Raw genomic sequence first — 13149 nt, forward strand, 5'->3', positions numbered from 1 at the left:
ACTTTTCTGTGGCGTCATTTATTATAAACTATTCAATGTGCAAACTTTGTTTTCAACTGAACCACAACCGCTCTATTCGATTTATTACAACCATCACAATACTCAACCACTAACAGATAAGATTTCATTATGATACATGCAACACCACTAAGCTTGTGGAATAAAGCGGTGACACAAAAGCTCAAGCGTTACCACATTATTGTTTAATACAATATATAGCAAAAGGTTTATAATAAAAGTTTAAAATCCAAAATCTACGTTGTATGTGTCTACGTGGTTTTTCTTTATTACATCGCGTTAAATAAAAAACTGTTTTGAATCAAGGCGCAATAAAACTATCCACACAGGCGAGCGCATCAGTCAACTGTGTTACGTAAAGAGCGCGACGTTCCGGGGTCCTTGCGCTCATGTTGTCGCCCATAAAATATGGCGTCGAAGGAAGTCTGTTATTGTCCGAAAGAAAGTGGCAACATACGGATATGCAAAGAACCACGCATGTAGTCAAAGAATCACACCAGAGAGACGGGGTGACAGTGGTTATGAACAGCAATGTTGAGATCTACGGGATTCTTCCGTGGGATCGACTGCCCGTTTTATTGTCAGACTAATAAAGGAAAAACCGGTGCGGATGGGTGCGCTAGACCTTACTGTCACTTCAGACACGGCAAACAAAGACGAGCCTCCTCTGGGATATATGACATCGGAAAGACTAAAGCGCTTTCTGCTAATCCTACCGGTAAATCGACAATTATTTTGTTGTCATGCTCTTCTTCATGATAAGGTTTCCGAGTGATATTTAAATACAGAAAATCATTTTGGCGTATATAAGTCTCTTTTGTGTCAGATAAAATCCAGCGTGTATGACCGATGATGAACATTTGGTATGGCACGGCTGAAAAATATGCGTTTATACACTGTAAATTTATTATGATCTATGCACACCACGTACATTTCCTGTAAGCATTTTTAAAATTTGACTGATAATAATAATGACTATTTATCTTCGTAAAAAATCAGTCTAATGCCATTTGATCACGAAGATTTTATTTAAAAATGAATAGGTAATTTTGTATATTAATAGTAGCTCCTCCTTTAGATGTTTTGTATGAAATGTTATTGAATTAAATATCTATTCACAGTATTTTTTATTTATTTGACAGATCAAGGTTATGATCCATTCAGTCCCGAGGTTGTAAGACCAGGAGAGCATTATAATGGAGAGCCACCATCAAGCCGGTCGTCGGGCCCGGATGGGGATCTGGGTACCATGGAGCTTGAGTTGGTCAATAAGGCCATTGAGGCTGTTCGCAGTGAGATGGAGAAGGACAAGAAGAAGCTGTCTCAGATTGAAGTTCAGGAATATGAGCCCACCACCAGCTCATGTAAGAGACAAAGGCCTGCTGCTGCGTCATCCCATCAGGGCTACGATCCTGGGAGCTACCACTTGGGCCAAGCTAGCGAATACAACCCGACCCCACGCTCCAGCAAATACACCCTGGACTCTGAGAACAGCAGGAACGTTGGGAATGCAATGGAGTACGTGCCAACTGTTGTCTCAAAAAGGAGTGTTAAAAAGACATTGCCTCCATCCACATCTCATGTCCTGCCAACCCCAGTGGCTAAATCCGGCTCCTTACCTGTCAAAAGCAAATACACGCTTGATAGTTCCAAACCTTCCACGGACATGGAGTACGACCCTCTGTCAAACTACTCGGCAAAGCTGCGTATTAAAGAACAGAAGATGTTGTGTTCAAATAGAGAGGCACGAAAGAGATTGTACCTGGCTGCAAATCATGAAAAGGACGAGGAATACGTTCCAACAGCAAAGAAACCGAAGTCATCTTCACTTAACGTCTCGAAATACACCGCTAGTTTCTCAGAATCCGACGAGGAGAGTTCAGGGACAGAGTATCGTCCGACGTCCCTGAGCCGACTGCAGCGCAAGGGGATCAACACAGTCTTAAAACAAGAAAGAGCATCAGGCGCACTGGGACAACAAAGAAAGCATAAAGATGGTTCTTCGCCAAGCGAATATGATGACTTGGAGTCCCTTAATGTGAACATAAAGCCGGTAGAGAAGAAGACGGCAGGGAAAATCAGTCAATCAAAAAGTAATAAATCCGAAAAAACTAAAAAAAAGGATGAGAAAGACCTGGGGAAGAAGAGCAGCGGTCAAAAAGAAAAACTAGAAAGTTCCAGTGGAGACAAAACATTAAAGAGTGTAGATAAGGAGAGTGTGAAAAAAGTCCAAAATAAACACGTGGAGGGGAGCACTAAATCTAAAGACAGGTCTTCAGAGAAGCTCCGAAAAGAAGCCGTGGATGAAAAGAACAGCAAAGAGAAAAACAAGAAGTTGACAAAACTAAAAAGTGAACACAAGGACAAAGACAGGGGAAGTACAGACACCAAAAAGGGCAAAATGGACAAACCTGTGAAAACAGACAAGGAATTGTCCAAATTTAAAGACCCGAAGAACGGAAGACACGAGACCAGCGGCAGAGAGAAGGGCAAGAAGAAAAGCAGCAGTAGCGTCAGCAGCAGCAGTAAAGAGAAAATTAAAAAGAGCAGCTCGGGTCAAAAAGCGACAGTAGAAACTACACAGGGGAGCTTGAGTCACGCAGATCTGTTTGGTGCTGAGAGTGCTGAAGAGGACGACGAGAGGATAGTAAGGAAGTTGGCTTCTGCTTTTAAAGTGGGAAGCCTTGTGAATAATAAAAGGAAAGCCTCTGAAGTTGCATCATCGACGGAGGATGATTTTGAAGATGATTATGATGGGGGCGATGATGATGAGGTGGACTACTCCAGCCTGCAGGCAGAGATGGAGTACGACTCTGACCCAATGGAAGAGTGTCTGCGGATATTTAATGAATCTAAAGAGGTGAAGACGGAAGATAAAGGGAGACAAGCCAAGCAGGTACAACAGCCAGTTGCTTCAGTTTTAATTGCATTGACTTTCTAAACCGTTAAATTGTATAACCAGTCCAACACACCTGATGCTTCGCACGTGAAACAGTTCTTTAACTTCAAATTTACAGCAATGCTCATTTAGCAATTTATGATGTTATGCAAATGTTAACACTTGTGGTTTTTCTGATCTTATTTTGGCACGTCTGACAGTTTCAGTTGAACATGTTTTTGGTGCACCTGACAGTTTCATGTTCGTTTTAGCCTCCAAATGAGGAGCTAGAAGAGAATGATGAGACAGAAAGCACTTTAACCACTCTCTTTCCTGGTCAGAAGAAGAGGGTGTCACATTTTAAAGTTCAAGGAAAAGTAAGTGTTGCAATGTAGATAGGCCTGCTTTCTCCTGTTGTTGTCGTTGGCACATATTCTGTGTGATTTATATTGTGTGTCCAAATAAAAATGATCAAATCTGAACAGGACAGAAAGGAAGAAATTGGGGTTTACAAATTGATCAATCATGGATTCTTTTCATTTAGTCAGAGATGTCAATGAGCGCTTCACCAATGCCACAGCGGAGGTTCACGGCGCAGGAGATGTGTTACCAACGGATGCAGAAGGCACAGCAGCAGGCGGCACAGCTGGCCGCCGCTTTCAAAAGCTCTTCTGCTTCTAACAATCCAGTACTGGGGCTGCCTGGAGAGAAACGACGAGTGGCACACCGGCCAAATGCCTCCCTGTCCTCCCCAAAGCCTGCTATGAGGTCTACTGGTATGAGAGTTTGCATATGGACACTAAATTTAATGTTATGATATTAAAGGGATCGTTCAACCAAAAATGAAGATTCTGCCATCAGATTGTTCCAAACCTTTATACATTTATTTGTTCTTATGTTATATCTTTCTATATACACAAATGAAGATATTTGTAAGCATGTCCGTAACCAAGCAGATATCGTCCTACATTGACTCCTATAGTATTTATTTTCCCTCTACGGCAGTAAATGGGGGACGGTTACTGACATTCTTCCAAATATTTTCCTTTTTGTTTAGCACAACACAGACATTTCCGCAGGTTTGGAACAATCTGAGGATGTAAATGATGACAATTTTTTATGTATAAAATCTAAAATGGAGATATGAATCTAAATATGAAAAAGGCAAAGGCTGCTTTGATGCCTCATTTCTTTATCCGATTTATCTTATCAGTATTTTCATGTTATTTAGGATTGGCTGATGCTAGCAGTCGGGTGTTGTCGCCCACCAGGGTTTCGACCGTCAAAGCTCAAACATCAGCTGGCATCTTGTCTAAAACAACCTCGACCACAGTGGAGAAGAGAGTGGCTCACACCCCCACCTTAAAGGTAAAGCCGTATTCATATAAAAGTATTCATTCATTTCTTTTCGCATGTTCACCTTCCTTCTTGTGTTTCCGCAGAGCTCTTCAATGAAGCGTCCTGTCATTCCATCTGAATTTGGGGCCAAGGTGCCCACTAACGTCCGCCAACGTTACCTCAACATTTTTATAGACGAGTGTTTGAAGTTCTGTTGTTCTGAACAGGAAGCTTTTCAGACGGTATGTCATCCAACTTTCCCTCTAATGTTCCTTGTTTTAGTGATGTTTGGATAATTTTGTTTCATTTGCACACATTATTAATGGAGGTTGAATTCATTCGTGTCTTGTTTGATCTTAGGCTTTGGATGAGGAGAAGGTGGTGTATGACAGGAGCAGCAGTAAGAACATTTACCTGAATGTTGCTGTGAACACATTGAAGAAGCTCCGCAACAGGAGTACACCTGTCTCTCCTGCCGCCAGTGCGTCTCACACACATACACATCATTTTCTTTTGCGCTTTTAAGGTTCACTTTGTAAAAACATTACATATTTTGTATTCAAATAACTTTGTTGGAAAATAAAGGCGTACTACCCCTTTAAGATCCTTTTTCAAAAGACACCCTATAATGTTTACCAAATTATAGATGTTTGGTAAAGAATTCTTGAATTATTCACTCCCCATTATTTCATTCTGCAGAGCACAAAATATGATATTTACTTATGGCATTTATTTAAATACATACTTTTTTCAGAGACTCCACCGTTATCAATGAATAGAAAAGCTATGTCTCATGAAGAAGTGCTTGGTGGACGGCTCGCTGCCACAACCAGCTACACCATCAATCGCTCCGGCAAACAACAGGACGTTAATCTTAAAGGTATGACAGAAATCGTGAAACCTGGCTGATATAATTGGGTTAATTTCTAAGGATATTTATGTGTATACAGTATATACGATTGTTCATCATTTTGGGTTTCAGGTGCCATTCTTTACCATAAATTAAAAAAGTACATTATGACTGAGGAAGAGTTACAGGAACATGGATACCCAGAACCACATCCTGAGATCTCCGGTCATGCTGTCGTCCATAACCTTCCGGAAAAGAAGAACAATGATCGTAAGTTTTTTCAATGTGTTTATGCTGTCAGTAGTTAACATAACATTACTGAACAAACCACTAGGTGGCAGTATGCTCAAATATTATTGTTACTTCAGCCAATTTAAAGTGGGGTCAAAAAGTAATGTGTCCACATGTGATGGTCCTTCTGTTATAGCCATTTTTGTAATTTTATAATAAATGTAAATTAAATAACATTAATTTATGTTAACCCGTTAATTTGAAACCCACAAACTTCTTGGTAATTTCTTTGTGGCATTAGACGTTTGAAGCCTACTGTTGTTCTGCTTTAACAGTATTTATGATGATTTAATATATGTGACAGAACTGAATTGCATGAAGGAATATCTTTCATACATTTTCATATTGGTTTTGATTTCTCAGCGTTTTCCAAAGTTTGTTATCGATGTGGCGCTGAGTACAAGATAAACGCAAACGGCAACTGTGTGCGTAAAGAGGAGTGCAGTCATCACTGGGGAAGACTGCGAAGAAACAGAGGTGCGTATATATGCATGTGAAAACGTGAGAATCACATTAACAGCACAGCTGTTGAATTCAAACAAAAGATTTTACGTTTTTTATATCATATCTTGCATGCATATGTGTTTTGTTTAGCTCCTGGAGGTTGGGAGACGCTTTATAACTGTTGTTCTGGGGCTGTTGGTTCTCCTGGATGTGAAGTGGGAAAAGTAAGTGTCACATGTGCATAATGGCACAGAGAGATTGGAATACTTACTTTCATTTCTTTTCTTTCAGCAACACGTTCAAGATGGCCGCAAAGAGTCTTTAGATGGTTTTGTGAAGACGTTTAGCAAACAGTTACCTGTTGACGGAAATGGAGGCATCTACGCTTTGGATTGTGAGATGGTAAGAGAAGTCATTCTCATATGCTCACGCATTGTTTAGGTGGTATGAAACTGTGGATTAATAAAGTTAGTCATGTTTAAAATATTTACAGTACATATTACAAACAGCTTTAAACTTTATGTATTTGATGTAACCTTGCATATGGATACTTGTCCTATAGTGCTACACAAGGCAAGGCTTGGAGTTGACCCGTGTGACTGTCATTAACTCTGACCTCAAGGTCATATACGACACGTTCGTCAAGCCAGTGAGCAAAGTGGTGGATTACAACACACGGTAAGAACTTTACTCACAACATTTTAGTGAAAGAATTTTTATATTTTTGTGAGCCTTTCTTTTAAATCTGCTCCTGTTTTGTGAATGTCTACAGGTTCTCGGGTGTGACGCAAGATGATCTGGAGAACACCACCATCACATTGAGAGATGTTCAGGCTGTGTTACTGAGCATGTTTAGTGCTGAGTCCATTCTGATTGGTCACAGTCTTGAGAGCGATCTCTTCGCCCTTAAGGTCAGTCAGGAAGCTGCCAAACAATATGTAGCCAAATGATGCTGGCTTGTAGGATACTTTTACATATGCATTGGGACTCGATGGTGGGCAGTTTGAAGGGTTTGCGAATGGATCCATTTTCTTTAAATGTATATTTAAAAACAGTATGATGCAGTATGTTCTTATTCTGATCTTGTGCCTGTATGCTCTTTGTTTATTAGCTCATTCACAGCACGGTTGTTGACACAGCCATCGTGTTTCCTCATCGTCTTGGTTTGCCTTACAAACGTGCACTGCGCAACCTTATGGCGGACCACCTTAAACGCATCATACAGGATAGCGGTGAGCATGTTACTCTTTGTAATCTATCCAAAAGATGTAGAATATCGAATGCAAATTCAAAAGAAACAAATTATAAAGTTGAGTTTGCGCAGAGAGATTTTTTTACATTTTTACTTTATGGTCGTGGTAGTTACGCACATTTTCTCCTAAATTATTAAATTTATTGCTGTAATGCAACTGTCCATCTCATGCCTATATTACTGTTTACTCATTTCTTATTCTAATCTGTACAATCATTTGGTTGGAAATAAAATCAATATTTTAACTTTAGAACAACAAATACTACTATAATTTATGAATATGCGACACATTCATTTGAAGTAAATACATTTTTAAAATATATTCTTATGATTGTAAATATAAATTAGGAAATTGTTTTCTTTTCATTTTATAGAAGAGGCTTGAAATAACTGACAATGTATATATGTGACTCCTGTTGACAGTGGGAGGGCATGACTCCAGTGAAGATGCCCGGGCCTGCATGGAGCTCATGATATGGAAGCTCAAAGAAGATGCAAAGGTGAAGAGATGACCTTTAACCCAGCTCTTTCCCGAGCTTTGACCTGGAATGAATTTTTGTTGACAATACTGACATTGAGGAAAATGTAGTACGCTCTTCTCTATGAGCGGCACTGGGGTCGCATGAACTGTGGAAGAGAATACGCTATGGTTTGAATGAGAGGGATAGAGTCAACGGGGAGGAGACCTTTGGAGTTTCCTACCAAAATAATCTGTGCAACAAGCAATCCTGGCTTCTATGATCCTAGAGAAACCTGACTGTGGTCATCAGTGCCACATTCTTGTATAAAAGATTGTTTGGGTTGGGCTTGCTGACAGTTTTGTTAAGTTAAAAAGTATTTTATATTTTTGATAAATTTCCCCTTCATGCCGTCAGTATTCAATCTGATCAGCGACTCTTCCTCCAAATCATCAGTGAATGGACTTTTGTTATGAGGCTGGTGGTGTCCTTATAATGTGTGAAAATATGTGTGGCACTCTACACCAATTTGTTATCGAATTTGAGATTTCAAATCCACGATTATACTTGAAATCCTTTTTTGAGCACTGATGCAATGTCACTTCCTATAGTAATAACATGGCAATCAACACACCGCAAAACCCGTATCTGTCTAGCTTTAAGTTATTTAAAAATGATTATTCTTTAACATTTTCATCATGCCTTGTAAACCAGACTTTATACAGTATTATTATTATTATTATTATTTGTACTACATGTAGTACTTAATATTTTGGGACAGTTTGTTTACACGTTTGTTATGTATGGATTGTTTACAATTTCCATGAACCAACAGGACAATTCAAAACAAATAAACACAATCTTTGTTTTGTTGAATTCGTTTTGTTGTTCATAGATTGTTGTTCACTTCAGCTACACAAAACAATGTTTTGTAAACTGGCACGAAATGTCACATGTTTTTTCTAGCATTAGAAAAAAGTAATGTTTCGCTTCCGATAAACTGCTGCTTATGACAAAAAAAGTTTGGTCAGATCAAATCAAGATGGTTGTACAATGTTTTGTTATGTTATTATGGACTGACATCATTACAATAAGCTGTAAATACGCTGTATCAAAACTTTTTGTAGCCCTTTAGTTTTATTTTCTATAAAATCTGTAAATAAACTCTTTATTCAAAAAATTATTGTAAACCCATCTTCGTGTTCATCTGTATTTGATGTTTCATAGACATTCAATGCAGTTTATCTGATGTTTCACAATGTTTCATTACCTAATGCCCAGGTGTCCGAGTGCATTTCCAAATGGATGTCAGGCATGGATTCTCTAATCTTTCCAACTGTCTGTTCCACTTCACCCCACTCACTCAAGTTATTTTGTATGTCTATATACAGACCCTTTCAAGCAGGTGCCTGACTAAGGACCTTCTCTTCAGCAGCTGTTTTCTCGGACAACAAAATGACACAAAAGGGCTGTGAAGGGACAGAGGGAAGGTCTATTGTATTCATCTAACCCCAGGCCCATGTGTTTACCCGGGCCCCAAGCATCTCACGTTGTAGTCCTTTCCTTTATAGAGACCCCAGGTATTAAAAAGTACGGCAGGATCAATATCTCGCACATGTCCGGGTGGCTGTGAGGTGGGGGCGATTCTCGCTGTGTTTATTGAGTGATTTAAAGCTTTGGGCATGTGCAGCGATACAGCTTAAAGTCCTTCATTATCAAGTTCGATCAGTCTCTCCTCTGATGACCTTTGACTGCTGGAGGTCACTGGGGACAGGTCTTTCAGTCATGGACAAGTGGAGCCTATTTGGAAGTCTGGGTTTTTTTGAAGATAGCTGTCAGTCCTTTTTGGTTAGTCACACAAATACAGTGTTTTGAAGTTGTAAAGTATTTCAAATAATGTCACATATTTATGATATACAAAAACATGAATTTTGCCAGCAGCTTAATAGGGACAGTTCATCCAAAAAATATTTACCCTCCGTCATGTATGATTTTGGAAGAATGTTGGTAACCAAACAACATTGGACCCTGTCGACTTTCATTGAGAAATTTGTCAAAATGTCTTCTTTCGTGTTCCACAGAAGATTGAGTCACAGTTTTGAAATTAAACCAACTTATTTTAGTGTGCTCTTATAACTGTTTATTACTGCATGTTGTGTATCATTTGTTTGTTAATAATTTCTAATTTAAAGGTTTTTGCTGGTCTTTGTATCTAAAATGTCCAAATACGTTTCTTCTGCAGGTTTTTAGTGAGGATAATTATCTCAGTCCAATATCTGAAATCAAAATCTACCACACGTTTCCGTCTTGCAGTGTGTTCAGTTTTTCTTCCTTTTTGTCTCTGAGCTCAATAGTTTTTTGAGTTCTGAGCTCTTCTGACAATATCTCTCGGTGCATGTTACTGGAGCTCAAACCCGTGCCACTGACCTCAAGCTCCCGGACCCTCGCTGCGTGGGGTCAGAGGCCAAGCCGGCCACATCGATTTCCCCTTATGAAGAAGTGTTTAGCCCCACTATACGCTTCTCCAACGGCCCCCCTCGCACACTCCTGTCCACACAGAGCTGCCCGGAGAGCCATTTGTGCTGCTCTGGGATCGATCCAGCGAGTGTACGAGGGGCCTCTTGGTTAAGCAGCTCTCTCAGATAACTGACAACTACAAAGCTCTCCTCTTGACAGGTGCTTGTCAATACAAATTTCCACTATTGATAGGTAATTAATGAAAGGGAGAGCATTCTGCTCCTCACACCAACATCTGTTAAACAGGACCTGTAAACAAAACCTGTGAAAGGCTAAATAAACCCCTTTAGTCCTCTTATAGGGCCCCCCTGTAGTTTTTAACCAATCCAAAGCATATTAAAACGCTTTCAGTAAGTGGCAGCTTTAGAAAGTCGGTAGAGATAAAAAAATGGGTAGGTTCTGTTCGGAAAGGGGATTCTGCACTAGAAAAGAGCACAAACGTTTCCACAAACTCAAAATTGATTGATTCCGACTGTGTTTCTATACACCACTTCGTAAAATGTAAACACTGGTTTATTTTATATTGTTTTATTTTTAAATAAAAGATATTTATTTCACATTTTTATTCAGTTTTAAATGTTCTGCTGGTTGTATTTTGTGCAAATGTTTGTTTTGTGTTAAAAAAATGGAAAGAAAGTTCTGATGGACCAGCGTTATGTTTTCCAAAGTGCACTGGTAAAAATCTGTGGTGTTAACATGAAAAAATGATGTAAATGGGTTGCACATAATAAATTTATGTTTACTCAGAATAATTTATCTATGTTCAAGTTGTCCAATTTATGTTTTTTTAACAACAACAGTAGACCATCTGGGTACTTTGAGAATACGCATTTCAGCATATGGGGACATACTTATTCTATCGTCGAATACTATTTAAGAAAGATTGCATGCGAATTTGGGGTGCAGCACATGTCTGACAATGTAGCCTTATGCAAAGCATTCTGGGATAATGCATCCTCTTGCCCAGTTGTTACAATTATATGTGAACACAACACAAAGCATTCTTGTAGTGCCAACATGAATGGATTAAGTTACATAAGTGAACATGAAAAAATCAGGTTGTGGCCAAATTTTCCCAAACTTGTGTTGATTTAACATGTTTAAGTTAAGTAGCTCGGATTGTAGCAAAACTAATTTTTTTGTGTCTATAGAGTGGAATCTATACTGGTTTCATCTATATCTTTCATAAATAATATCGTAAGTGTCAATAAAATATAATGTAGTGAAATTAATTATTTTTACAGTACAGCCAGAAGTCTAGACAAAACACCTAGGTACCTATTATTCTCCACATTTATTCTCCACATTTAAAAAAAATGTTGGCAGGATATAATACTGCAGAAGAAAATATAGAATAAAATAAATAAAATGAAATAAATAAAAAACTATTTATTTTATTTAGCTTCTTTCCTTTCTCTGTACACTTTTTTCATAATGTGATGCCTGAAACATTACAAAAAACCCTTGAATTTAAATTTTGTTATCAACAACATGTGTCTTTTGTTCAGCACCTATATTTATCCATCCGACTTTAGAATAAAATGCTTTTTGACATAAAATGTATATAGACCTTGGTTTATTTATGCCTTGGTTTGGTTTACATGCCTGAGTTAGTAGTATACATTTTATGAGTTTAACCTTAAACTCAGTAAAAATCTGGTCTAGTCTGGACTGTATTTCAAAAGCACTAATCTGTAAATGGGTCCACTTGCACATAATATCCCCTAAACCCCTTAAACTCTACAGGCTGGACCTAAATCTTCAAAGCTCTAAGCTTGCCTACAGCTCTGTGCTAAGACAAATTAGCAGTTTGCATCCAATTACAACAACGTAAATAAACATCTGAATGTTGAGGGGAGATGAGAAAATTCCAGATCCGCTGGTGAGCAGGTCGGGGTAAAGCCGAAGAGCAATTTTAGGCTGATGATGAAAACGCAGCTCTCATTACAGATCGAGGCGGGTTGATGAGGTTTGGGATGGTGTGTATTTAGAGTTTTGAGAGGGCATAGCACCGGGCGGTGGTTTTCAGGGAGGGGGGTCACACACAACCAGTGCCTTTGTGTGGCTCTAATCCTTCCAGCCAACACAGCTTTGGCCAGGTTTCATCATGAAAGTGCCATGAAATAACTGCTTTTTTCCTTAGAAGCAAATCTCCACTAATCCCGCAGGCAGAGGAGACAAAGGCTTCTGGGCTCTGAGCTTCGAGCTTTTAATGGGGTTCAGAGGCTGCTCAGCTGAGGTTCCTCTAAATGACTTATTTTGAGCGGACGCTAATACAGCTTGACAGGCAAGAACGTCGCAAAGAGCCTCGGATACGGGAGAAAAAGCTCCTCACAATTCCAAGATTTGATTGGTAGGTCAGTCAGGTGTGAAAAGTGTAAAGTATTGATTTAAAAAAGTGTTATCATTGGACGGGGAGTCGGAATGAAAAAAGAAACAAAAAAGATTGATAAGAATTATAAATCTCAAGGTTAAATAAGTTTCACAGCAGTCAATCCACCTCCAACAAATATTTACAATGCTCTTAGACTCTTCGAGAATATACTTTTTTGAGTCATTTCATTTAACATTTACAGACAAACCAACTCTTCTGTCATTCCATGATCTAAATGTGAGCAGAACATTTATGTGAATGAGTTAAAAGTATTTATTATGTATAGTGTATGCCACTTTTTTTGCCAGTAGGCATGCATCACAGTGCCCATGTCCTCTCTGAGACACACACACACACCCAGGAGTGTGCAAAAGTGCTGATACTCGTGGGAAACATAATCTAGCCCTCCACATGCTTCGCCTTGCTGGCCCTGAGCTGCACAGTGTCGGGATTTAGTCGAATTTACATTTCTGAACCTCCTGAGCCGCTCCCAGCCGCTCGGCTGCAGTTTAACTGAGGATGATCTGATCTGAGGTGACTAAGGTTTCAGCTGGAGCTAAACTGCTGGCTGAGCTTAGTGTGCGAGTGTCTCGAGACATGGCTGATAGGAAAAGCACTGACATTTTGGTGAAAATAATGCCAATTATTTTGTGTTTATAACCGTCTGTGAGATTTGAATGCAAACATTGTTAACGTAGGTAGGCTACATAAACAAATAGATGCTGTCAC

The 13149-nt window shown here is 39.2% G+C and overlaps 1 protein-coding gene across 1 annotated transcript; it reads left to right on the forward strand.

Moving 5' to 3' along the window:
• The first annotated feature begins 397 nt into the window (after window positions 1-397).
• Window positions 398-8696, forward strand: rexo1 (REX1, RNA exonuclease 1 homolog). The gene is made up of 16 exons (XM_056729978.1): window positions 398-736; window positions 1161-2914; window positions 3169-3273; window positions 3441-3672; window positions 4128-4264; window positions 4339-4476; window positions 4595-4715; window positions 4989-5114; window positions 5217-5354; window positions 5739-5852; window positions 5970-6043; window positions 6111-6221; window positions 6382-6497; window positions 6592-6730; window positions 6931-7051; window positions 7495-8696. The coding sequence occupies exons 1-16, from the start codon at window positions 550-552 to the stop codon at window positions 7581-7583; spliced, it is 3702 nt and encodes a 1233-aa protein (XP_056585956.1). The 5' UTR covers window positions 398-549; the 3' UTR covers window positions 7584-8696.
• Window positions 8697-13149: the final 4453 nt, after the last annotated feature.

The sequence above is a fragment of the Triplophysa dalaica genome, chromosome 18 (assembly GCF_015846415.1).
Source record: "Triplophysa dalaica isolate WHDGS20190420 chromosome 18, ASM1584641v1, whole genome shotgun sequence".
Classification (NCBI taxonomy): domain Eukaryota; kingdom Metazoa; phylum Chordata; class Actinopteri; order Cypriniformes; family Nemacheilidae; genus Triplophysa; species Triplophysa dalaica.

Excerpts from the sequence above, each read along its gene's own strand:
- rexo1 (XM_056729978.1), top strand. The coding sequence starts at position 550 with ATGTTGAGATCTACGGGATTCTTCCGTGGGATCGACTGCCCGTTTTAT. Across the intron at positions 5,115-5,216 it reads ACAGGACGTTAATCTTAAAG|GTGCCATTCTTTACCATAAA; the intron begins GTATGACAGAAA and ends TTTGGGTTTCAG. Across the intron at positions 6,222-6,381 it reads ACGCTTTGGATTGTGAGATG|TGCTACACAAGGCAAGGCTT; the intron begins GTAAGAGAAGTC and ends CTTGTCCTATAG.